This window comes from Rhineura floridana, chromosome 6 (genome assembly GCF_030035675.1).
Source record: "Rhineura floridana isolate rRhiFlo1 chromosome 6, rRhiFlo1.hap2, whole genome shotgun sequence".
NCBI lineage: Eukaryota > Metazoa > Chordata > Lepidosauria > Squamata > Rhineuridae > Rhineura > Rhineura floridana.
In genome coordinates this window covers 79,744,189-79,771,766 of record NC_084485.1, presented here as the reverse complement: position 1 = coordinate 79,771,766, position 27,578 = coordinate 79,744,189, and the positions used below count along the sequence as shown (strand labels likewise).

Below are 27,578 nucleotides of genomic sequence, written 5' to 3'. Positions count from 1 at the left end.
TACAAGATTAGAATATTTTTTTGAATTCAGAATTTGGTAAGGGTTTGGTTGCAGACTCTACCAGGAGCTAAAAAGCATTACTCTACAGGGCTTTTATCAGGGTTGAAAACATTGTGGGAAGATGACCCTGGGGTTCAGTTTGAAGACAGTCAGTGATCAAATTTATGATTTAAAAAAACCATATAAATCCATATCAGCTTTTGTTAGAAAGCCACCCTCAAACGCTCTCATCAACAAGATAGGTCCTTGGTCCAGCTTTCACACATTACTTATGGTCTTTTTCCAGAATGTTGGAGAGGATGGGGGGAGGGGAGTGGTACTTATTTTCATTGTGGTGGAAATGTTCCCATATAAAACCTTTCTGGACTGAGGTTTTTGAAGAAATATCTAAAATTATCTGTGCTGCCATTCAGATGTTACCCCAGGTGGCCCTCCTTTCAATTTTTGATTATTATAATTTGATAATTATATATGATATATTTTATTTAAAGATCTTGTTATGTATCTTTTATTTGCTACTTGTCTTTCAAGTGCTCAAACATGGAAAACATTGGATAATTTGAACATTTGGTATAAGAATATTTGGAACATTGCCAATTTGGAAAAAAACTACACTTTCTTTGCAATCGATGCAAGACACAGCTAAACCGGACATATTTCATGTGGTGTGGTGGGACTTTATTTTGTATACCTCTGAGAATCAAATGCAGCTGCACCTGTTACCGGCCTTTCGAGAAATCTGGGACTCAATTTGCTCTTGGACTGTTTGTCATGTCACTTTATGTTGCCATTTATCCCTGTTTTTATTTTGTTTATTTAAGAAATAAATAAAATTAGAAAACACACACATGCAAGAAGTAACAGGATTACAGACTAAGCTAAGTACCCAAGCCACAGTGCGAATCTTGCTATCTCTTATGCATGCTTCCATAACCATGAGACCCACAGCAACCCAGTGTGCACATACATGTCATGTTCCAAAAGGATTACAATGCGGTGCATGTGAAGCCACCTCTGCCAGAAGTTGGCATCCATAGACAGAATGGGCTTCCAATAGGCAGCAAACTGCGAGTGACAGGAGTCTGAGCTACTGTGCTGCAATGACAGTACCTAAAAAGAAAGAAAAGAGTGCTGGTGTCCTTGTTTTTACTTCCATGGTGGAAAACTGCATATTCTGCTCCAGAAGGCAGAGTCACGCTAGTTGGTTATGCACAAGGCTGGCTTGCATTATGACATCCCCGAAGGAGATCAAAATCATCTTCATCAGAAGGTACAGATGCCAAGTACAAACTCATTAACTGCTGCCATCACTTCGCCTGCGTATCATAATTAAACTACCAAATACCTTACTAAGAGCATAACTAGCACCACATCTGTTCCTAACTGGCAATGAAAAGAGCAGCTGTGAGAGCTCACCTATGACAGACCAGGTGCAACCCTAACAAAATGCATGTGATGGTCAAAATGACTACAACAAGCTAGATTTGTAATGCATAGTTCAGGAGATTGTTGAGTGCATTATACTTGCTGAAGACAGTATGGAGAAAATATTTACAAATATCTAGTTAAATTAAAAATGATACGGATACACATGGATCAATGCTAAGAATGGGATCCAAGATAAAAACCTATAGGGGAAGCTGGAAGAGAGGACATGTGGAGGTATATGGCTAGCATTAATATGGGAGATGAAGAATTGCTCAAAAAAGAAACTAAAGACAACCGCCTGGAGACTTCAGAAGGATCAAACAGAAACTAGCTGTAAAATGATTGCAAGGAATAGGGTTAAAAAGATTGTGAGGAATAGGATTTATCTTTTTGGCTTGGCCCTGCTGCAGTAGCCAATCACAAAACCTATACAGAACAGCACATCAAATAGCACAGTAAACAGGCAGGCACACAAGACAGACATTACTTATCTAGGTAACTGATGATTTCCACAATATTTGTTTGGTTTTTGAATTCAGCTTAGTTGTTCCTTTTGCAAGGTTTTGATAAACTAGCCTGGGTTTGCAAGTCATTTTAAGTCTGCTACTTTCAACTTGCTGCTGCATCAGAAGCAATGATTCTATATAGTCAAGAACCTAACCCCTCACCTCCAATACCTTTAATTAGTGGTTCCCACCTTTCCCCCCCATAGCTCACTTGAAAATTGCTGAGGGTTTTGGCAGACCACTTAACTACTTTTCTGCCTGTTGCAGCAATTGTCATGTGCTGTGTTATATGCTGTATGATTTTAATTGTATTTTTACAGACATGCTGTGGACCACCTGAATGAAGGTCATGAACCACAGTTTAGGAACTCCTGTCCTTAACTTATGGCCTTAAAGTACACACATTTGTACAGCTTGGCTTTGGGGGGTAACTCAGAGGGGAATACCCAAGAAACAGCATAACCCTAGGCACAATAGAACTGGACTGGCTCATGCAGTTCCTAGCAAAGTGATCAACATAATTGTAATACAAGTCTGGTAGCTATTATCCATCCATGAAGATGGATAACCATTACCTAACCTTCCCTCTCCCCCTTGGAATCAAATGCCTATGGAATCCATATGCAAATCAGCATAAGGCCCTCAACACTAAGAACTCTCCAGGCAGGCAGCAGCTTAATTAGATATGAGTACTGTGCCTCCATTCAAGGGTGGCGGTAATCAAGGGTCAGAGACAGCAAAGAACGTACTGGCGTAGTGGATCCTGGAGGAATGTAGAACAGAGGCACTCCATTTCTAGTGCTTTCAGGGATTGTGAAGTGCTCTGGGACACTGTCAAATGACTGCAGATGAACCAGCATCTGATCTGTTTGGTTGATGCTGAAAAGACAAAAATCATTCCCACCAGTCACAAGCCTTTACATCACATCAGTGTTTTGTCAGTGCTGATCTGCCAGATAAATTATTGTCTCCTGTTTGCACTTTTCCTTACAAGCAGTGACAACTCTTTTCCACAATTAACAAAATTGTCTTCTTCCAGAGCCGTAGATGGGAAAACAGTATGTTTAAGAGCAGCAGTAGCAGCAGTGCTCCTTAAAGTGAAGAGTATATTTCTGAGCTAAAAGCCTCATTTGGACATACCTTCAAACAACCAGAGATATCTTTTCATTCCAAAGGCTTGAGGAGCACGTAGGGGTCACCATCCCACTAATGGGGCAAGTCCTGGCAAACTCTGTTGCTAGACCAGGCTCACCTTTGCAGGGTGTTCCAGAAGCGGCGTATCACAGTTGTGCGGTATAGGCTGGTGATGGGCTTCCGCATGGTGCAGCTGATGTCATGCAAGATGTCATAGCTGCCCTCCATAGTCACTTCCACCCATGTGCTACGTTTAGAAGGGTCCAAGGGCCATGGGGCCACTGCTAGGTATTCAATTCTCATATTGTGCTTCCATAACAGGACTAACTTCACTTCGAGATGAGTGCCACCTATATGCATGCAGTAAGATTGTGAGAAATAGGTTCTAATCAACATCCTTTCTTGCCACATACCCCACAGCACTTTGCTTCGGGATGAATACACATACAACATCTCTAAGAGGGAAAGATTCAGAACCTCAAACAGAGCTGACTCAAAGATCAGGAGACAGGCACTTGTGCTTCAGTTTGCTTTTCATTACAGGGACACTTAGCAGCTCATCTCTTTTGTGAGGCTGGTTCCCGACTTCGTCTGCATTCCCCTCTGCTGTCACTTGTTCATGAAGTGATTCAATAGCATACCTGGACCCAAGAATCTCTCATCTCTCCTTAAGGTGCCCAATTTCCATAGAGTGAGCACTTATTATGTTCCATCTTTTTCACTTAGTATTGAAACATCCTCTACAATCTCTACACAGACTCTGTAGATAAGTAACTAGGAAGACCACTCAGGATTCTCATGTAATGATGCATAAGAGGAAACTAGCCTCAGCAGCAACTAAAACAGGGCTGGCTTTTGACCTTGATATGAGGTGCTATTAATCAATGGAACAGAAGTGTTACCATCTGGGGTGGCCAAACAAAGCAGCATTTTCGATAGCTTGTGATTCTAGTAAAATTATGTGTCATATTTGTTGGTGGCAAACAGTAGCTTCTATGAGGGGAAAAGCACCTTAATTATAGTAAACAATTGTATATATTGAATTTTTGTTGGTGTGTTTAAGTTCCAAACATTTTGTCCAATTTGGGCTCAAGAGGGTTCAAATTGACTGGAAAACATGAATTATGTATCAGAATGATTTGCAGGGGTGAAAAGATGCAGTGCAGTAGTTGTAAATAATGCAAGGAATTTTTTTAAAAAATAAAATTGTTCATAGAGTTTTGAGGAGTGGTCTTTCTTCTGCATATCATACACCAAAATTTTCCTAATTTAGCCAGCTATCTGACACTGATTAGTGACTGATCATATCTCTATTGAGGTAGCATTCCTAATGTAAAACTGTACTTCTTCATTTAGGCGGAGACTTGAGGGAAGCAAAAGGGATTCTGGTAGGTGGGAGCCCCAACCCATCTGCCAATCAGGTGGCATCACAATGATACCATGTGATTGACATGTAGGTAACCCCACCCACCAGTCAAATTTGGCCCACAAGGCAGATCCTGTTAAGGATCTTGTCCATGGAGCCAAAGTTTCCCCACCCATGATCTATGCACATATATTTTAAATGGATAGAGGCCCCTTTCATACATTCAGCCGAATGAGCAGGCATTGGAGGCATGGGCAGAAATGCACCAACATTGGGGGAGGAGCCAGTGGGCACAGACTTCACAGATTCAGTGAGTATCTGCAGGAACATGTGGAGGCTTCAGTTCTCTGACAATTTCACTTTTCAACATTGGGGGTTGCTTGGCTCCAAACATACTACATTACACTAAAGGGAAGCAGTGGCATCTGCTACACAGGGATATAGTTTTGAGCCTAACATTATAGAGAGGAGGGAGAGTCACAAGTATCTTAATTTGTCTGTCCACCTTAAAGAACAGCAAGAATGTACAAGGACTGGGCACTGCTAATACCTGGAGCATCTAGGAAAGATAGATTTGCCAAGCAACAGACAAAAATTATTTTTGACCCGTTGTTCCTTCATGGAACTTTTAAGCTATGGTTTAATTCAAGACAATTCTGGGAGACAGGATGGATGGATGGATAGATAAGAGCTAAGACCATCTGGAAAGTTTCATAGATGAGCTAGAATGTGAACATGAGGTCTCTGCATCTGAACCCAATACTGCATCTACCTTGCTACACTAGTTCTTAGAGCTCTGTAAGAGGACCCCTGATGGTACATAGTGGGCATGACCTACATTCTGGATCAGGGATGGGGAACCTTTTTCAGCCTGAGGGTCACATTACACTCTGAGCAACCTTCTGGGAGCTACATGCCAGAGGCAAAAGTGAGTGAAGCAAGAAATGTAAATTTTATCTTTGTACAGTAAACTAGTTTCTACTCATGCACTCCTCTCTATCCTCCACCCAGGCAAGCAAGAGACATTATCAGAGTTCAAGGACACATTCCAGCCAGGAAAAAATGCTTGGAAAATACTCGGCCCTGCAACGTAGGGCTGATGAGGGCTGTGGCCTGGGAAAAGTCCCGAGAGCCAAACAGAGAGGCTCGGGGGGCTCCATATCAGCCCCAGGCTTGAGGTTGCCCACCCCTGCTCTAGATGTTCTGAGTGGTCGTCAGATAAACATTGGCCTAATTTCACAAAGCAGAATAAGAATGCTAAAAAAAGAGTAACCTTTTGTGATGTTGACCTCACGGATGCTATAACCTTCTCGCAGCCGGACAGAGACTATACTGATAAGATCTGCGTGAACTTCCTTCTCTGTGTGCTTCTTCCGCCTCATAGCCAGAGCAGGGTTGCTGCTCGCAGAAACAAGGTGTTCATTGAACAGCCGGTGCTGGGACACTGCAACAATAGTAGATAATTATGCCATTCTCACCCCAATAGAAGATCCTGAGGCACTACAGACCTGAAACTCTTAGGTTTAGAACATATGCATATACCCTAGGATGGGGGCCTCAAGACTAGACTGTATTTAATAAGATGTTTATATTAGTATACTTAGACCTTGCCACACTTTTTTTCTTAACAAGCAGCAGCATGGAGGAGTCCTGATCTGGAATGGATCATGGCATGAGGGGAGGGGCTAACCCTTTCCTGCAGTGCTGTTTTTCCAACAAAAATCCCCACAAGTAGATACAAAACACCATCAGTGGACAAACAGCAGGTTCAAGAGGATGGAAATGGGAGAGGGAAGGAGGAGAGGGATTTTTGGTAGTGAATCAGCATGATGGGAAAGTATTAACTACACCCCGTCCCTGGTTTGGTTTCCCCCACAGCTGCTTTTTGTTAAAGAGATGTGACCAGTCCTAAGCAGACTATTTTTTAAAAAATCTCATTATCATTACTTGGCTGAGTGTTGTTTTTAATATTATTGCTGGTGGCTACTATTTATTAATTTTTTTCCCTGGTTTAAAATTTATGTTTTATATATTTTTATATTGTTGGTAGTTGCCTTGGGAGGTTTTAGGTTTGTCCTAAAAAAGCAGCTTATACATATACCTTTAATTTTAAAACCCCAACACAGGTTGGCTCTCATTCATGCTATGAGGGGAGAGCACTTTCTCAGTTCTACTAAAAAGACTGATTATACAAGCTTGAAATGGGGACTAAAAACCCTTTCCCACCCTCCAGAATGTATGACAGGGATACATTTTGCAGCAACCACATGGATTTCCTCTCCCACTTTAAAAGTAACCTCATCAGAAGCAGACCAAGAGGTTCAATATGGAGACCTGAACATTTAACAAGCAGGCACAAATGCAAATACTGAGCAAACACAAGGTATTTTCCTCATAGTGCTTTCCTGTGCATAGTAAAGGAGAATGTCACTGAGAAATCAGCAACAAAGCTCATTCTGTACAAAGTCATAATTGTCCACAGGAATGCTCTACTGGGATAGAAAGCTGGCTCTGAGTTTTCCCATGAGGATGTAAAAGTGATGATTGAATGGGACACTATAACTCACACTGAATATGAAGAGGAAAGTTAGTCTTCTTTAGTAACTAGAAGCGCAAAAACTGGGAGGAATGAGCTACAAAACCTGATGTCCGATTGATGGCAGTGATGTAACAATCTTATTAATACTAAACAGCTCTGGGTCAACACAGTGCCTGGATGGGAGGCCACTTGGGAACAGCACCTCAGTGCCCTGATAGAAGAAAAACATAGACCTGATCTAGTGTCAGATGTGCATTGAAGGCTAAAGTGGGAGTTCGCGGGGATGGGAGCACTGAGCTTCTGGAATGCCCTCCATCTTGCAGTATGGGAGACAATAAATACGAAAAGCTTCAAACAGACTTCTGTTCTGGCAGGCTTTCACAGACTAAAAATACTTTTTAAAGTGCTGCTATGTTTTTGCTTTTCTGAGATTTTACTATATTATATAGTAGTATATTTTAGATGTAATATGTTTATGGCTTATTATTTATACATTTGTTGTAAACTGCTCAGCAATTGTTTTTTACATTAAGTGGTATAAAAACATTTGAAACTGGAAAAAAATGTCTACGAAACACACAGGGTTGTTTAGCTTAGTTTTAGGCCAGGTCATGTTTTTTTATGAATAAGACAAAGAATAACTGACAGTGCCCAGAGTCTTGCCTATTCAACCTTGCACCTCATGCAAACCTCATCATGCATAGTACCCTGCAAAGCTGCCCTACTATGCACTCACACAGCTCAAACACGCTTAAGGTTCTTGGCCCTTTGGCACTAGCAAAGAAAGACTGGGTAAGGTGGGGAGAATTTCTATAGTCCATGCAGGGTAAGCTCACCGCAGTAATACTCAGGGTTCAGGGACTCCCCACTGCGCAGAAAGGAATACAGCAGAAAAGCTTTGTGATAGACATTCAGGTCCAAACTAGAAGGTTCCACATCAGGACATGTGGAGAGGTATGCACCAAATGTTGCCATGGCAATGAACTTCATGAGTTCCACATTGGGAACATGGCCAAAACTGCAATCGTAAGAGTAGACTCCTCCTACCTATGGGAAAGAAAACACACACAAGCACTGATTTCTCTCTCAGACACAGCTCCTGCCCCCGAAACTGTAGTAATTCAATTCCAACCCATCTTTCTGGGTCATATGCCAAGCTGCAAGGTGTGCAATACAAGATTTTCCATAGGTTAAGGCATGCTATTATTTCATTCTGTGCTTTGAAGTAAGGAAGGATAGGAAAGGGTAGCCAGTTCCCTGATTATTGTTTTGTAATATGTAAAGCACTTCTCATTAATCTCACTTTACATTCATGTGATGTATGCAATTATCTTGTCTCCTAAATTACAGGAACTGATACAGTTTTGTACAGACGTGCAAATTTAAACATGCATATTGGCTACAACCAAGATAATATCAACTTCAGTTTTAAATATCAAAGCATAAATATTCAAAACTATCCACTCAGACACAACTGATGTGAACATCTGATTTAGTGTTCTTCCTAAATTACTCTTAAAACTCAGGAGCAAGCATTCCATGTTTTAAGCAACACACTAGAGAAGGCTGCCATAAATTTCTCCCAACCATTTAAAACAGTGGATTGTTCTTGTAGTGGGTGCAAGATAGTTAAAATTTTATTCTCATTCCAACACCATTGGTCGTTGCTCCAGGCTACCCACTAAGCAGGGCCCTATGGTCCCTTACTTTGCAGGGCATTGGTCAAAAAGCAAGATGAAATATATACAGAAATAGCTAGAGGGTGTAAGACTAATTTCAAACCTCCAGTGTCTGTTTAAGACGAGGATACAGGAGAAAGTAATACATCTGAACTCACTCATTCTTCAACAGTATACAGGCTGATAAATCAGTGCCATGAGCAGCTGGCCTGATGAGGGTGTGCTGTGCCGCTGCCCTCCACAGTGATGTTGCTGCCACTTACTAGGTTGAGGCAGTGCAAGTTCAGGGCAACAGTGAGATCAGAGTTAGACACACTGCCAAGGGAATCTGGTATACCCATGCTGCTCTGACTTCAACACAACTCTGCTCTGTTATCATGTTACCACACCCCATTTGCTCCAGTAGCTTCTGCTGCAAGCAAATTGAAGTTTCCCTGCCCATGTTTCATCATACATTGAGTAGGATTAACACATTGAGTAGGATTAACAAACTAACACATTAGCAGGATTAGCACGTTACATGATCCAGAGTTGATGAGAAACCTATATTATTACTTAGCTTTTTCATTTCGGTAGCTAGCTGTGCAATCCTATACAAGCCAACTCAGAGGCAAGCCCTATATTATTCAAATGTTGATTACTCCTGGTCGAGTACAGGATTGCAACTGAAACTTATTCCGAGGTAAGCAATTATAGAATTCCAACCTTAATTATCACACGACTGTGTTTGGACATTAATTTGTCTAAAATACTACCACCAGATTCCTAATAGCACCGCTAACGTAGAGCATGCATTGAAAAAGCAGACAAATCTAGAAGTGCAGGAGACAACTGTCTTGTTAAAAGAGTTACACAGCAAAGACAGAAACACCTGGAATTTTGGCAGGCAGTAGCCCAGCTTGTCTCTAAGAGTTGCACCAGGTCTCATCACAATACATGCACAACTAAAATCATGTGCCTGCCACCAGCACACTCCCACAGCACCTGAACAAAGGAACAGGCCACAGTCCCACTTCGCAGTTGGTTGAGCAGAGTCTCACAGACTGCTACATCTGGGACACTGGTGACGCCATCTGTGATCACAATAATGCCTGCAAACAACAAATAACATCTATTAACAGCAAATGGATCAAAGCAGACATTTGACTATGGAGTATAAGAACTAAATCCCAAGGGAGATGTACAACTGATGGAGATTGGAGAATGTGTACTTCAGTCTAGAGGAAAATCCAGGGGCTTTCCTCATACATATAAGAGGATGTATGCTGCAAAAAGTTCATTCCAAGCAAGATCCACGTTTCACAGCCAAGAATTGGCATCAGTACTCCACTATAGTTTGTGTACTCTATGCTGGCTGGCTATAACAATCCAACAGTAGGCAGAAACACTTTGCTTTGAATGTGCATGGAATGATTTTTTTACATTCCAACTGCCCAACCCCTCCAAGAATAAACAATTTGTAAAAATGCAAACACTTGTTTTCCAGCAAGCATATTGTCTTTAATTCCTTAAAACAATATTCCCTTCACAGACTTTATAAAGCCTTCCCTTTTATACTCTTATGGACCTCCTTCCTTGAATACATCCCAGCCATCTTATCTGATGTGTGGGGCTTCTTCTATTACTTAAGTCAGCCACGAGAGCGCAGAAGCTCTGCCTTCTTCAGATAGACTGAAAAACACAGGAAAAGCTTAACTAGCATAGCCTGACTACCACTTAAGTAGCAACCCAAGGTAAAACGACTAGTAAAGTCCACTGCATTGGGGACAGCTTTGGTTCCAGAGACAGAATGGCCAGGTCTCAAAACCCTGTGATTTGATAACCCTCCCATGGTGGAGCACTTTTTCAGTCTTGCATGCTCTTGGACAGAGCCAGAATCAACCTTCTTTCTCCTGTTCTAAATTCCCTTGCCTCATCCACATGTAACAGTAAAGCAGTCATTCATGCTTCTCCTGGAAATCCCACCTTGAAGGAGAACCAAAAGCTAACCTGCACTGGAGTTGGAGGGCAGCAGCTGAAGTGCGAGAATTCCCTGCCGAATCATGCTGACAAGCCCGACATCAGCAGTGACCATGGAGATGCCCAGTTTCCTTCCTGAGGGCTCCTGGGGGTCACAAAGATGCTCCTGGTTAAGGGATGACAAGTCCACCTGCAACAAGACAGGAAATTCCTATCAACTACAACTGTGGACCTTCCAATTTCTCACCTGCGGGAACCCGAAGTTCTCTCCTCCAAACCCTGAGTAAAGCCCATTTCTCTTTATTATCTCTCACCCCCCAAAAAACATGGGCTCAATAGGTGCCTCTTGTACATTATGATGGACTCCAAGGTCAAGGTAGTCAGGCTTCTAAATGAATGCAAGACTTAGGCACACATTTGCCAAGCACTCTAGAAAATCAAGAGGCCACATTCTCTGGTGTTCTAATCAACAACCCCCCAAACAGAGGGAAGTTTGGTCTATTTAAAAGTTTTCCTGAGGGTAATTGCAGGTGGAAGCAAATGTTTAATGAGAGCAGCCAAGTGTCTTTACAGTGGGAATTGTTTGAGAAATGTCTGGAAGCCCAAACTTGTATTGTTAGCATTTATAGTTACCCTCCCAGGCTTTGTTGCAAGATGCTGGCAGGGAAATGATAGCATCAGCAAAAGTTACAACCCACCAAGACAGCCTCATAGCTCTTTCATTTGGGAAATCCCAGAGTCATCTACTTTTGCTAGTTGCCAATGTCAGCACGTGCTTAAGCAGTTTCAGGTACAGCCCCTGCCTGAGACTAACCCTGCCAACAACCCCACGCCCCATCCTACCAATTTCAGTGATGTTGATCCTGTGCTTAAAAAGAATACTCTGTTCTTTCAAAGCAATGACACAATGAAATGCTCTAGAAGTCAAAGGGAAATGCCAACTCAGTATAGAATAAGAGAGGAGGGGAAGAAAGAAAATGCTGGCAAGCATACCATGTAAACTAACTGTTACGTATTTCTCTCATCTAGATTTTTCCAGCTCCTGGAATGAGGGTGGATAGGGCTGTTCCATTTGTCATCAGTACAGAAGAATGAAAGGGCCGTTATGTTATGGGGATAAAAGGATTCAAGGTACATTTTACTATGAAAAAAATGTGGTTCCTCTTGGAGGAAAGAAAAGTATTCTCCGGATTTTCTCTAAAACCACTTCTTGCCTTTTAATTCCTCTCTATACACACATGCAACTAACTCAATTGTTCCAGTGCATCTGTGTGCATTTGCCCAAATAGCTGCCAGACAGAAGTCTTCTCTGCACAGGACTGACTTCAACAGGAGCTTGAAGAAGCTTCCTACTCTCCAACCAACAAACCTCCTCTGCCTTTGGTATCAGAGGAATTCAGTCAGCACATCCACTGGAACTCTCGGATAAGCACATGTATCTTGCCCCTAACAGGAAGCGACTGTTGCAACAATGCTGTTCAATACTGTAAACCATAATCCCTCAGCTCCAAGCTGCAAGAGAAGTGAAGGCAGCTGCTCAGAAATATCCAAGCTTTGTACTCATACAAGGCACTATAGTCATCTAGTAGTCTACGGGGATTTAAGAATCACCTACACATGACCAAGCAGGGAAACTACTGGAAGTCAGAAGAGAGTTAGTGTTATTTAACATTTACATAGTACTTTATAGAGTACCGAAAGCATTTTACACATATTATTTCAAGTATTCATTACTACCACCCAGTAAGGGAAGCCATTATTATTTCAATATCATAGGTTGAGAGATGATGGCTTGTATAAAAAGTACCTAGTTAGTTCATGGATAAGGTGAGATTCATATCAGGGGCATCCTGGTTCATGGCTCAGATAGCATGCTATAGTATACTAGCAAGAGGGTTAGTTATCTCCTCTTTTTCAACTATTCACTTAGTCATGAATTACAAACATGTGTATACAGTCAGGAAGTCTAGTAAAAAGGTTAGTGTACATATAACTTACGTATTTACTGTAAGGTTGTCCAAGGATTCTACACAAAGGCCAGCTTCCTTAAAAACCCCTCTCTATATGGAAGTAATTAGAGTCCACCTCTTTCATCATCATGCATGCACTGATTTTTTTTAGATGGTTTGGACTACAACTCCCATGGGACTCAAGCAGCATGGCCAAAGGCAGGAATGATGGGGGTTCTAATAAAACAAATTCCAGAAGGCACTTTGTTGGTTAGCCCTGGGATGGGTGGAAAGAGATGGGTCCACAGGCTAGATAGCCAAGGAACACAAACACTCCTCCCACTCATTCATGCAGTTGTGGTCTTCTCACCTGAGTTTTGGGCTCATACTGCTGCTGCAGCATTTCAGCCACTTTGTTTTCAAAGGTGCACAGCTGAGTATAAACTTGTTGCAGGAAGGTCTCTGTTTTGGTTTCATCCAGCAGACAACCCTGGAACAGTACCTGCGCCAGAGATAGTGAAAATCCTTATTCATTCCAATTAGAGTGCTTTGTTGTGCAGTGGTACACTAGCAAAACCTCAAGAGAAACTGAAAAGTGGACTATAACAATTACGAGCAAACAAAAAAAGTGTAAAACTCCATAGAATATTTAAAATGATGTTTTGAGCTAGAAATGCTCTAATTTTTAAGGGGTTAAAATTTCGTGTCTTAGCAAGCCCTCTGCAGCATGACTAAATCTCAACTGCAGTTTCCCAGGAAAAATCACTAAAATATATTCCTTGAAGAAGAGCATTTCTGACTCAAAATGCACTAGGATAAGCTATCTCCCACACTGCATATTATGCTAGCCCACGAGCTTTCCAGAAGCCTTCCTATGAATAATAATAATAATAATGACAATGATAATAATAATAACAATCCCCCTTTAGGATGCACATCTTAATGTGGTGAGGGGGGTTGAGAGTGTTGAAGAAGCTGAGAGCAATGCCATCAGGGGTCTAGACCAAGAGGCACCCAAGGCGGAATAGTCAAACCTGAGACACCAGACTAAGATGCATCCAAACTCAGAGGAAGGCAGTGGTAAACCACCTCTCAATACCTCTTACCATGAAAACCCTATGAACAGAGTATCCAAAATGCAATACGAGATAGTGCTGGAAGATGAGACCCCCCAGTTAAGAAGGCACTCACCGAGCTACTCGGGAAGAACAAAGGACAAGTACGAGTAGTGCTGTGACTAATGACACAGCTGGGTCAAAGCTGAATGGAAACCCAGAGGCTGATGTGCACAGATGTGAAATGAGAGTAGGGCACTGTACTACGTACACAATAGGAACATGGAATGTGAGAAGCATGAACTAGAGAAAGTTAGAAGTTGTCAAGCAAGAAATGGAATGCATCAACATTACAATACTTGGCATGAGTGAATTAAAATGGACGAGAATGGGACATTTTCAATCAGGCAACTACAAAGTATTTTATGCAGGAAATGAGAAATCAAGAAGAAATGGGGTTGCTTTAATAGTGAGAAGTGATATAGCTCCTAATTGCTTTTGCTACAACGCAAGGTCTGAGCGAGTGATATCAATGAGATGTAACGGGAAACCTCTTAACATAACCATCATCCAAGCCTATGCTCCAACGGCTTGGGAGCACCCAAAAAGACAACTGTACATGTGGACATCACCAAATGGTCAATATAGGAATCAAATTGATTATATAATTGGTAGCAGAAGATGGAGAAGTTCCATACTTTCTGCAAAAACAAGACCAGGAGCAGACTACGGTACAGATCATGAACTGGTCGTATCGAAAATCAGAGTAAATCTAAAGAAGAACAAAACAATCATAATTTATTTATTAATTATTTTATTTATATCCCGCCCTTCCTCCCAGCAGGAGCCCAGGGTGGCAAATAGAAACGCTAAAAACACTTTAAAACATCATAAAACAGACCTTAAAATACATTAAAACAAAACAAAGTTAAAAGCTTTTTTAAAAAGCTTTAAAAACATATTTTAAAAAGGGTTAAAAACATATTATTAAGAAAAACATATTAAAAAGCAATTCTAATACAGACGCAGAATGGAATAGGTCTTAACTTGAAAGGCTTGTTGAAAGAAGACTTAAAAAGGCGCCAAAAAATTAGCAGAGATGGTGCCTGCCTAATATTTAAGGGGAGGGAATTCCACAGGGTAGGTGCCGCCACACTAAAGGTCTTTTTCCTATATTGTGCAGAATGAACCTCCTGATAAGATGGTCAAAATACAATGTAAATAACATCTCAGAACAATATAAAGATCAAATAAGGAACAGATTTGAGGCTTTACACTTAGTTGACAGAGAACCAGAAGAACTATGGATTGAAGTCAGAGACATTATCAGGAAAGAATGCAAAAAGACAATGTTCACCGCCCAGAGAGCTGTTGCTAGTCGGGCGGTATATAAGCTTAATTAAATAAATAATTAAATAAATAAATACCTCTAGTTAAAAAGAGAAAAAGACTTCAATGGATGACTTAAGAAACTCTTAAAATGGTTAAAGAGAGAAGGAAAGCAAGCCAAAGGAGATAGAAACAAGGTCAGAACCCTAAATGCAATAATACAGCAACTAGTACGTAAGGACAGAGAGAACAATTACAATAGTTATTGTATAGAAATAGAAGAGGACAACTAAAAGGGAAGAACAAGAGCCCTATTCCAAAAGATTAGAGAAATTAAAGGGAAATTTAAACCAAGAGTAGGGATGTTGAATAATCAACAGGGAAACACAATAACTGACCGAGATAAAAGAAAAGGGAGATGTAAGCAATACACTGAAGAACTCTATAAAAGAGATGCTAGGATGACAGATTCATTCATGGAGGAACCGTATGATGAAGAATCAGAAATTTTAGAATGTAAGGTGAAAGCTGCTCTTAAAATACTTGGAAAAAACAAATCACCAGGAACAGATGGCATACCAATAGAGTTGCTACAAGTGACTGAGGCTGAATCTGTCCACATTTTGATAAATATTTGCCAAGAAATATGGAAAACTAAACAATGGCCCACAAATTTGGAATCGTTCCATATACATCCTAATTCCAAAGAAAGGAGATCCCAGGGAATGCAGTAATTATCAAACTATTGCCTTAATTTCCCATGCAAGTAAAGTAATGCTCAAGATTCTACAATGAAGGCTCCTGCCATATATGGAGCGAGAAATGCCAGACATCCAAGCTGGATTTAGAAAGGGAAGAGGCACCAGAGATCATATCGCAAACATACGCTGGATAATGGAACAGACCAAGGAATTTCAGAAGAAAATCACCCTGTGCTTTATAGATTACAGCAAAGCCTTTGACTGTGTAGATCATGAAAAACTATGGAATGCTTTAAAAGAAATGGGGGTGCCACAGCATCTGATTGTCCTGATGCACAACCTATACTCTGCACAAGAGACTACTGTAAGGACAGAATATGGAGAAACTGATTAGTTCCCAATCGGAAAGGGTGTGAGACAGGGGTGTATTCTATCACCCTATTTATTTAATCTATACGCAGAACATATCATATGGAAAGTGGGATTGGACCAAGATGAAGGTGTGAAAATTGAAGGGAGAAACATCAATAATTGAAGATATGCAGATGATATCATACTACTAGCAGAAACTATTAATGTTCTGAAACAAATGCTGATGAAAGTTAAAGAGGAAAGCACAAAAGAACGTCTACAGCGGAACATCAAGAAGACTAAAGTAATGACAACAGAAGATTTATATAACTTCAAAGTTGAGAATGAGAACATTGAAATTGTCAAGGATTTACCTCAGTACAGTCCTTAACCAAACTGGAGACAATAGTCAAGAAATCAGAAGAAGGATAGGACTGGAGACGGCAGCTATGAGAGAACTAGTAAAGGTCCTCAAATGCAAAGATGTATCACTGAACAGTAAAGTGAGGATCATTCAGACCATGGTATTCCCGATCTCTATGTATGGATGTGAAAGTTGGACAGTGAAAAAAGTGGGTAAGAGAAAAATCATCTCATTTGAAATGTGGTGTTGGAGGAGAGCTTTGCAGATACCATGGACTACGAAAAAGACAAATAATTGGGTGTTAGAACAAATTAAAGCAAAACTATCATTAGAAGCTAAAATGATGAAACTGAAGTTATCATACTTTGGACACATAATGAGAAGACATGATTCACTAAGACAATAATGCTGGGAAAGACAGAAGGGAGTAGAAAAAGAGGAAGGCCGACCAAGAGATGGCTTGATTCCATAAAGGAAGCCACAGACCTGAACTTACAAGATCTGAATAGGGTGGTTTATAAGTTATAACATATGCTATTGGAGGTCGCTGATTCATAAGTACTAATCGACTTGAAGGCATATAACAAATGCGACCAGGCAGTAGTTGTCACAAACCAATGGGTCCAGGGTGGGCTTTTTCAGGAGCAGTAGGATCACTGCCTCTTTCAGGGTGGCTGGAACCACACCCTCTTGCAACGATGCATTGACCACACCCTGGATCCACTCGGTCAAACCCCCTTGGCAAGCTTTAATAGGCCAAGAAGGGCAAGGGTTGAGAGGACATGTTTCTGGCCACATTGTTGCAAGCATCTTGTCCATGTCATCAGGCCACATCAATTGAAACTGATCCCAAGAAGTTGCAGCAGACATTGCACTGGACACTTTATTGGGGACTACAGTAGATGTGGATGGGGCATCAAGATCGCTACGGAGGCAAGCAACTTTACCTTCAAAGTGCCTTGCAAACAATTCACAGTGGGCCTCCAAAGCGTCTAAAACTCAATTTCCTGGAGTTCATGTTAGCAGATCCCTGACAATACGGAAAAGCTCCACTGGACAGCTACTTGAAGATGTGATGGTGGTAGAGAAGTGGGCCTTCTTCACCACTCTCACTGCCACATAGTAAGCACGGTTATGTTTTACTCATGCCCAGTCAGCCTCACACTACTTGTGCTCTAGCCGTCATCCAGCCTGTTTCATTGTCCTTAGCTCACTGGTGTAACACGGTGCAAACCAGGTTCCACAATGCCAGAGAGGGTGCTCTGGAGCAACCGTGTCAAGAGCCTGAAGTCCTTCATTGTTCCACAGCGTGACAGCAGCTTCAACAGGGTCACCTGCTGTATCTACTGGGAACTCCTCCAGGGCATTCAGGAATCTAGTGGATTCCATTAGTCTCCAGGGGTAGACCATCTTAATCTGTCCGCTATTACTGCAGGGAAGGATTGGAGCCCTAAATCTAAACTTCACCAGGAAGTAGTCTGACCACAAGAATAGGGTGACATCCACCACCCCCATCTCCAGACCACCCCTTCCTCCATCTGCAGCAAAAACCAAGTTGAGGGTATGCCCTGCCCTATGTGTCAGGCCAGTAGCAACTTGAGACAGCCCCATGGTTGTCACGGAAGCCACATCCCTGCAGCCTGTGCTGGTGCTGCTGCACCAAGTAGCCAGATGGGCAAAGCTGGGTCAGATCAACTGCTCCCAGCTCACCCATCCAGGTCTCGGTAATTTACACCAAATTGACACCCTCATCCATGCTCAAAACATGGATGAGTGTGGTCTTATTGTGTACTGATTTGGCATTAAACAACAGTATGCACAGGCCAGCGGGCACAGCAAATGAACAACAAGGAACCCATGGAGGGGAGGAGTGGGAGCAAAAAACAAGGCATAAATAGCCTTGCCTTCGACTTCTATGGTAGTTCACCACTTCCCCATGGCTATACCTCCCTCTACCCATGATCACTGAAATTGAGGTGGCATCACCCATGTTCAGTTCACTGCAAGACTGATTGCAGCCTCTCTCTAGATTCAGAGTCAGGTAGGGGGTCCCAGTCCGTGTAGCATTTATCAGGGGCTTTAGCTGTCTCAAGCGATAGCAACCCAAAGGAGTGAGCAAGCAAGCACCCAGATGCTGAGGTACTCACTCCCAGGGCAGGTCTTCTAATGTCCCCCAGTGCTGCAGCTGTTCCCCTAAATATAGCATCGTAAGTGGGACCTGCCATAAAATGTTGCAGAGTGGAATGTTCCTGTTGAATGTTCCAGGGAGTAGGCCATGCCCTATTCTACAACACTCTTTTTCATTCCCCTTCCCATATGTTTTTCCTTCCTCCACATCCTCACCCCACTCAGTCTGCATTCCACTACACACACTCAGACCACATTAGGCTGTTTCAGGGACACCCCCCAGGGGTTTTCCTACTGGTTTTTTGAAATTCTGCAAACTTCAAGCTTCCGCTGAGTCTGCTTCTGGGTGTGCGGTGCCCCTTTAGCTACATAACCAATGACACTCATGCCTGAATAGACACGTGAAGGCCCAGAAAAAAACTGCAAAAATTAGGGAGAAAACCTTTCCCCCATTTTTCCAAAGCCTTTCCATCCTTTTTCCAGAGCTTGGAAAAGTTACTTTTTTTGAACTACAACTCCCATCAGCCCAATCCAGTGGCCACGTTGGTTGTGGCTGATGGGAGTTGTAGTTCAAAAAAGTAACTTTTCCAAGCTCTGCCTTTTTCTGGAAACAGTTTGGACTATGGCATGTGAAACAGTGTAGAACCTTGTTTCAATCTGGGCAAACTTTCAGTTTTTACAAGTCCATGATAAATATGATGACAAACATGAAGCAGCAGAAACGGAGAGTGACAGCTCAGAAAATGAAACTGATTAAATTTTGTGTAGTATCCAATGAGTCTTAGTTTTCTCCTCTTTTTTTCTCAGCACTTTTTATGGAAATAAGTGCTTTATGTCTGCCAGACACTGTGGAGGACTAGAGGAAGCATGTTAATTTCCAGAATTAATTTCTTTTTTTCACTGCAGCGTTGATGGTTTATCCCATTTTTATTGTTTTTTGCTTGTTCCTCATAAACGGGAAAAATGAAAGAGATGCTAGGTTCTTTACAGTTCAGCAATTTGTAGCTCCATTTGTAACAAAAAAGTGAATTAATTGTAATTACTGTCTAAAAAAACTGTACTTTTAACATACCAAGCATGATAGTTTAATGGCCAACCAAGTTATACATGATACATTTTATGTTCCTAAAATAACAAAGTGACTTTTGATCTGTAAAAGGTGCTAAAGAAATAGGTATGGCATATTTCCCCCCAAAATTTCCATTTAAAAAACTTTTTCTTTTTTTATTTATTTATAAATATATTTGTATACTGCTATTTTGTTAGAAACATTAAAGCAGTTTACAAGTTAAAAAACAACCATCATACCATAAAAACATTAAAAATACAATAAAATCAAAGGTCACTGCTGCAAAAAGACATCTTCTTACATGCCTGCATAAGCCTGGTGGAACATAAAGGTTTTCAGCAGGCACTTAAAACGTAAAAGAGAAGGCAAGTGCTGAATCTCTGTTGGCAGAACATTCCAGAGAACCGGGTTGATGACACTGAAGGCTCAATTTTGTGTCGACATTAAATGAGCCTCACCAATTCGGGGACGACTAAACCCGATCCTGCAGATGGTCTCAGTGACTGAGCTGGGATATAAGGGTTCAGGCAGTCCCTAAGCTACCCTAAGATTTTCCATGTGTTCAACATTTATAGAAATTTTTCATCCCTGTGCCAGAAAACTGGAGACAGAGAATGATTATGATAATTATACAGCCACAAGAGTGGCTGTATACTATAGTCAGCACGGATTTTTTGCTTTCCGCAATATTAACTTGAAAATACCCCCATGCCATTCTGATGCTTACCATAGGCTCGTTTCAAAACAAAACCTTAGAAAACTTATAGTCCTGAACTCAGAAATGCTTGCTTAACAACCCTCTAAATTCTCATGGCAATACACAAACAGTCAGAGAGGATCAAGAGTTCAAAGTGTAAAAAAGAGAGAGAAAAAACCAGACTCCTTTTGGACTTTTTTCTGTCATGAGTTCTCATAACTTGTTGAAATTAATTAAAAATCAGCCATGTTCACTGAGTACCTGTAATCCTATTGCTGAGCTTGCCCCATACTCTGACCTTCATCTTCTGCAGTTTAAAAGTTAAAAAAATGTCTGGCTGATTTTTAATTAATTTAAGAAATTTAGCATTGAACTCAATGATAAGGTCAGGCATGCTCAGTAAGAACCAACTGTCAGTGTTCTAAAAGTCATACTCTCAGCTGCTGGGCTTGGCTAGGCTAATCAGGGGGCCACACCCACACTAGACCTTTATTTTACTTTAGACAGTCATGGCTTCCCCCAAAGAATCCTGGGAAGTGTAGTTTGTGAAGGATGCTCCTATTCCCCTGACAGAGCTCTGTAAGGGGAACAAGGCATCTCCTAGCAACTCTCAGCACCCTTCACTAACTACACTTCCCAGAATTCTTTGGGAGAAGCCATAACCATTTAAAGTGATATAAAGGTCTGGTGTGTTCACACCTCCCTTCCCCTCCCCATCCTCTTCCAATCCCCTCCTTTCACCTCCTCCTCCTTCCCCTTCCCCATGCTCAGTTTTACCTATCCTAAGCATGAATGCACAGGAGTAAATCCCACTGAACTCAATAAGCATGGTCTTCCAGGTCGTAGTCCTAGGATAGGTAAAACTGACCATGGGGGAGGAGGAGGGGGAAGAAGGAGGAGGAAGGAGAAGGAGGAGATTGGAAGGGGATGTGGGAGGGAAGGGGCAAGAGGGAGGGAGGAGGAGGGGAGAGCAGGTTTGATCATTTGCATGCTTTTTGAGTTCAGTGGGATTTACTCCTGTGCAATCGTGCTTATGATAGGTGAAACTGACCTGGAGGAGGGGAGGAGGGGAGGAGATTGGATGGGAGGGCACTGGACAGAGAGGAAGCCCCTTTCCTTTCCAAAAGGAAAACAATGTGAACAGCATCATTCTTTTTCAGGGTTTCCCCCAACTTTTTATTCTACAGCAGGCACATATAGCCTCCCACCCAAATTTAAACCAAAGCTGTCCTGGCCACATCCACACCAGACCTTTATTTCACTTTAGACAGTCATGGATTCTCTCAAAGAATTCTGGGAAGTGTAGTTAGTGAAGGGTGCTGAGAGTTGCTATGAGATGTCCTGTTTCCCTCACAGAGCTTCAATCAGAGCGGCTGACTGTTAAACTACTCTGGCCACTGGAGCTCTATCAGGGGAATAGGAGTCTTCTCTCAGTCTCTGATTGTTTTGTGTATTGCCATGAAAATTTAGACGGTTGTTAAGCAAGCATTTCTGAGTTCAGGACTACAGTAGGGCACCACTCATACAGCGGGTTACGTTCTGGACCCCCGCTGTAAAGCGAAAACTGCTGTAAAGTGGAACTCACTGAATAGAATGGAGTGCGAGGCCTGAAAACCACTGTAAAAGCGGAACAAGCGCCTTATGAGTGGGGCTTTAGTCTAATTGCGTCTAATTGAGACCGCTGTATTAGTGAATCGCTGTAAAGCGAAGCGCCGTAAAGTAGGGCCCTACTGTATAAATTTTGTAAGGTTTTGTTTTGAAATGAGCTTATGGGAAGCATCAGAATGGCATGGGGGGTATTTTCAATTTAACATTGCAGAATGAGAAAAATCCATGTTGACCATATTATACAGCCGCTCTCGTGGCTGTATAATGACTAACAACAACTACTGAGCACTATGGAAATGGACAAAAATGCTGTTTGTAATGACAGAACCACCTACAATTACCACCCAGGCCTAATAATTGCAGACAGGGCAGGAGAGGAGAAAAAGCCCAATTAAACCAATACCCAGCACCTCACAATAATCAGTTAAGAATATTTCAGTTTTGTGATTGCACACAAAACCCCACAATTCAACAGTGTGTGCAGAAATCAACAGTGTGTGCAGAAAATCTCCATATCAATTTTTAAAGCCTTTTTTGTCCTTATAGCTGTGAAAAATAACCTTGAAAGTGTGTGGGCAATTCCTGGAAATCTCAGGATGTAAAATATAGGCTACAAATGATTTCTAATGGTCAGGGGACAACTCTTCAGTAACCTGCATAGCTCCTTATGCCTCCATGTGACTGGCAGAAGCAGAACAAGTTATGCAAAATATGATAAAACATGCAAGCCTGTTCAATTTGCATAGTGTAAATAGATTTCATAGAAGCATTTTCCTATTGCAGAATTTTGACTTTTTAAAAAGTGTGCATGGTCTAAGATAAAGATCTGACCAACTTATAACTCTAACAGTACAGTAATGTTATTCAGTACAAATGCACTGCCAACATAGGTAAAGTTGATCAACAAAACGGTGGGTTTTTTTTTTTTTGCAGAAGCAGAGATGTGAGGGCCCAGGGAAAAATGGTTTTTCCCCATTCTTTTCCAATTTTTCAGAAAAACAAAACCAAAAACTGAAAAAACAGTTTTCCCCAGAATTTTGTCTTCACATCTCTATGCAGAAATGCATCTTTGTAGAAAGGGCAGCCATTCCCATGTCACATGACAGCATCATATGGCATGGAAAACAGACCTTGCAGCTGAAAGGGTGCACAATAAGATTTGAAGATATAGAACTGTCCAAATTTGATAGCAAACTCAGATCTATTTATATAACATGATTTTGATAGTGTGGATGGAACTAGAGACAGATTTGAAGTCATCTGCAATGGGACACTTGGTTATAGCTCCTGCCATTCTCCCCTCCTTCTCCTGCACTAATATGGCTTGTGTCACAGGAAAATCTGGATCAACTTCTCAGTTCTTACATATGTAATGAGACTACAGTCACCTTCACTCGTCCCTTAGTTACATGAACTGGCCAGTTCCTTGCAGAAACCCTTGAGGACACTGGACAGTAAGCTCTCTACAGACTCCTGAAAGGATTGGAACAGTGGGCAATTAAGGCTAATTCCCTGGCAAGGTAAATACAAAAGTCTGAAGGAGCAATTCAGACCAGAAGAGGCATCTCAAAAAGTTTTGCTGACTGTATCAGGAATACATCGTTGATCTGGCTACAGCATACAAAACATTTAATTGGAAGATGTCCACGCATTACATGTTACAGTGAGCAACCTTTCTTTAGAGGGTTGAAGATTCCAGCTCAGATATCCTCTATGCTGTATTTCCAAGGATCAGGAAACTAGGTTTACATTAAAGCCTTTCTCCAACTGCCTGGAGAAAGGTAGCAGCCTCTCATATGAACATGCTGGAGAAATAGATGGCACAATAACTACCTGGTTTGTCTGTAGGCCAATGATGGAAGAATATGCTTGGATGGTGATGAAGATCTCAGGTTGGTAGATAACGTCTGAGCCTGGGATTCGAAAGGGTTTTAACAACCCCACTAAACACCGAGACAGAGCATAGAACACTTCATCAAAAATGATCTCCCCTGTAGAGTCATCCTGAAGAAGAAAACATTGAGAGAGTATTAAGCTTCTGTCCAAGTTGCCTCAGAGACAGAAGTGGGAGGGTGCTACATGTAGTATATTGGAGACACGGTATGAGTGCATAAAGTACTCTCTCTACTGGGAATGAGTCAAGGTACCCGGCAAACAAATATCCTAAATGAATGTTATCAAGATTGGAAAACAGAGCAGGAAGGTTCTTCTTCAATTTAAATATATGCTCTCTTTGACAGAACAAGCCTTGATGAGGAAGCACTAAGACAAGCAAGAGGGAAAAGGGATGTCATAAAAGCCCAGACAACACAGGTTGGGGAACTAATGCACTTACCACAATCCCTGTAGAAGGGCTCAAATCCAGCTCAATCACAAAACGGTACTGGCGTGCAAGGAAAGTGACTTGTGTGGAAGGCTCTAGAAGGAACGGCCTAGGCTGGACAAGCTCGTCAGGTTGCCAGCTCTTTGGAAGTATGCTGAGAACATCCAATTCATTATCGGATTGCACCTTCAAAAAAGAAAAACAACTAAATAGAAGCAAGATGAAACCAAAGCAAATAAAAGGTAAGGGGGGGGAATCAAGGGTGCTCTGCCATAGATGCATTTTTCTTCCTACAGTCACATCAACCCAGATCTTTTCTGTTTCCCCCAGTACATGAGTTCACCATTCACAAATAAGCTTTGCATGCAGCTTGCTTACCAGTTCTGATTCAGGCACTGCCCAGATAACCTGATGCAAGCGGCTGAGAAACCAAGCCAGACGCACATTGCGTGAAATTCGATAGTCCTTTTTCATCAAGAGAAATACCTGCCCAGCCTCCTCTACCTGAAGGTTAAGAGAAATAACTATAATCTCGCATCTTAATAATTTTTTTAAGAAAACATCTTTTGTGCTCATTTAATTAATTAATTTATTATTATTTGATTTATATCCCACCCTTCCTCCCAGCCCAGCGCTACAAACAAAAGCACTAAAAACACTTTATAACATTAAAACAAAACATCTTTAAAAACCTTTTTTAAAAAAAGCTTTCAAAACATCTTTTTTTAAAAGGTTAAAAACATTTTTTTAAAAAAGGTTTAAAAACATATTAAAAAGCAATTCCAACACAGATGCAGACAGGGATAGGGTTTCTACTTAAAAGAAAGAGGAAGTTCTATTTGTTGAAAGAGGAAGGTCTTCAATAGGCACTGAAAAGGTAACAGAGATGGAACCTGTCTAATATTTAAGGGCAGGGAATTCCAAAGGGTAGGTGTCACTACACTAAAGGTCTGCTTCCTATGTTGTGTGGAACGGACCTCCTGATAAGATGGTATCTGCAGGAGGCCCTCACCTGAAGAGCGCAGTGATCAACTGGGTATATAAGGGATAAGACGGTCTTTCAGGTATCCTGGTCACAAGCTGTATAGGGCTTTGTACACCAAAACTAGAACCTTGAACTTGGCCCGGTAGCAAATGGGCAGCCAGTGCAATTCTTTCAGCAGCAGGGTGACATGTTGGCGATACCCTGATCCAGTGAGTAGTCTCGCCGCCACATTTTGCACCAGCTGCAGCTTCTGGACCAACCTCAAGGGCAGCCCCACAGAGAGTGCATTACAGTAATCCAGCCTGGAGGTTACCAGTGTGTGGACAACAATGGTCAGGCTATCCCAGTCCAGAAACAGAAGCAGCTGTCTTACCAGCTGAAGCTGGTAAAAGGCACTCTTAGTCATTGAGGTCACCTGGGCCTCTAGTGACAAAGATGGATCCAGAAGCACCCCCAGACTATGAACCTGCTCTTCCAGACGGAGTATGAGCCCATCCAAAGCAGGCAACTGACCAATTATCTGAATGTGGGAACCACCAACCCACAATGCCTCTGTCTTGCTAGGATTCAGACTCAGTTTATTGGCCCTCATCCAGCCCACCACAGAGTCCAGGCAGTGGTCCAGGGCTTGCATGGCCTCTCCTGATTCAGATGTTACAGAGAAATATAGCTGGGTATCATCAGCGTACTGCTGACACCTCGCCCCAAATCTCTTGATGACCACTCCCAAGGGCTTCATATAGATGTTAAACAGCATGGGGGAAAAGACAGTACCCTGCAGCACCTCACAGCACAACTGGCAGGGGGCCAAAATACAATCACCCAATGCTATTATCTGAAAATGACCTTGGAGACCACTGCAAACAGTGCCTCCAATACCCATCTCACCAAGATGGCTCAGAAGGATACCATGGTTAATGGTATCAAAAGCCGCTGAAAGATCAAGTAAGTGTAACAGGGTCGCACTCCCCGTGTCCTTCTCCCATTAAAGGTCATCCATCAGGGTGACCAAGGCCAACTCAATCTCATAACCAGGCCTGAACCCAGACTGGAATGGGTCAAGATAATCTGTTTCATCAAAGAGAACTTGCAATTGCTGCGCCACATCCCTCTCAATCACCTTCCCTAAGAAGGGGGTATTTGCGACCGGTCGGTAATTGTCGCAAACCAATGGGTCTAGGTGGGCTTTTTCAGGAGCGGTCAGATCACTGCCTCTTTCAGGGCGGCTGGAACCACTCATCAGTTGTCTCAAATTGTTCTTTGACATTAAACTGACAAAACAGAATGGCAAAGATTACATCACTCCACAACTGCCTTAGGATGCTGCATGGGCCCAAAGAGCAAGATGTACAGAATTTTTTAAATGACATTTTTAATTAATAAAATTAATTTATATACTGCCCACTCATATAAAATATCAAGGAAGTATATACATCAGTATATACAAATACAATAAAACATAGAATAGCATAAGTGTAGCTCATCTGAGTGGGGGGATTAAACAGCTTAATAGACATGTTAGCATAAAAAAAATCTTCAAAAGTATTAAAGTTAGCAGTGAGGATGCCTGCCAAATCTCTGATGGAAGATTATTCCACAGCATGTGACCATCAACACTAAATGGCCAACTTCTAGTGGAAACTAGTTGGGCTTCCAAGACAAGGGGGCAACAAACAGTGCTCCTTCAGTTGATCTCAGTGATCAAGCAGGGATATAAGGTCTTAGGCAGTCCATAAGGTATCCTGGACCCAAAACGTTCAGGGCTACTTGTATCATCACAAGAACCTTGAACTTGTCTAGTACCACATAGGCAGCCAGTACAGATGCTTTAGCAGAGATGTTGCACACTGCCAGCTATCTGCTCCCATCAGCAGTCTAGCTGCTGCTTTTTGCATCAGCTGGAGCTTCCAGACCTGGCCCAACAGCAGCTACATATGAAGTGCATTGCAGTAATAAAGGGTTGTATTCACTGTAGAGCTAAGGCAAGTGTTCCATCAGCGCAAGGATTTCTCCTTGTGCAATGGAACCCTATTCTTCTCTTCTCCCCCCAGCCCCCCTAAATCTGTTCTGGGGATTCCCCCAGCCCTCCAGAGAAGATTTGAGTACACCACAGGGCACGTGCGGGGGAAACCCTATTGCCACAGTGCTAACTCTAGCATCAGGTTAGATGAATACCCCCCATAGTCTCAAGATTACCAAATCATGGACTACAGCATCCAAGTGGTCCTGATCCAGATATGGCTGTAGCTAGCATACACAAATCTGGCAAAAGGCACTCCTAACTACAGTAGTCACTTGAACCTCTAACGACAAAGATGTATGCAGAAGAACCCACAAGCTACATATCTCTGCATTCAGAGGGAGTGCAACTCCATCCAGAGCAGGCAATTAGCACTGTGACCTAGTCTC

The 27,578-nt window shown here is 41.9% G+C and overlaps 1 protein-coding gene across 10 annotated transcripts in view; it reads right to left on the bottom strand.

Annotated features, from left to right (window-relative positions):
• Positions 1–27,578, bottom strand: part of SZT2 (SZT2 subunit of KICSTOR complex) — an 89,596-nt gene that overhangs the window by 60,104 nt on the left and 1,914 nt on the right. For all 10 annotated transcript variants that reach the window (XM_061632659.1, XM_061632661.1, XM_061632662.1 and 7 more), the window contains exons 2-12: positions 24,563–24,688; positions 24,197–24,370; positions 23,695–23,865; positions 12,931–13,062; positions 10,642–10,801; positions 9,637–9,743; positions 7,810–8,020; positions 5,708–5,878; positions 3,187–3,418; positions 2,684–2,813; positions 968–1,110 (exon numbers count right to left, since the gene is read on the bottom strand). In XM_061632659.1, coding sequence (XP_061488643.1) covers positions 968–1,110; positions 2,684–2,813; positions 3,187–3,418; positions 5,708–5,878; positions 7,810–8,020; positions 9,637–9,743; positions 10,642–10,801; positions 12,931–13,062; positions 23,695–23,865; positions 24,197–24,370; positions 24,563–24,688 — 1,757 coding nt within the window. The remainder of the gene's footprint in view (positions 1–967; positions 1,111–2,683; positions 2,814–3,186; positions 3,419–5,707; positions 5,879–7,809; positions 8,021–9,636; positions 9,744–10,641; positions 10,802–12,930; positions 13,063–23,694; positions 23,866–24,196; positions 24,371–24,562; positions 24,689–27,578) is intronic.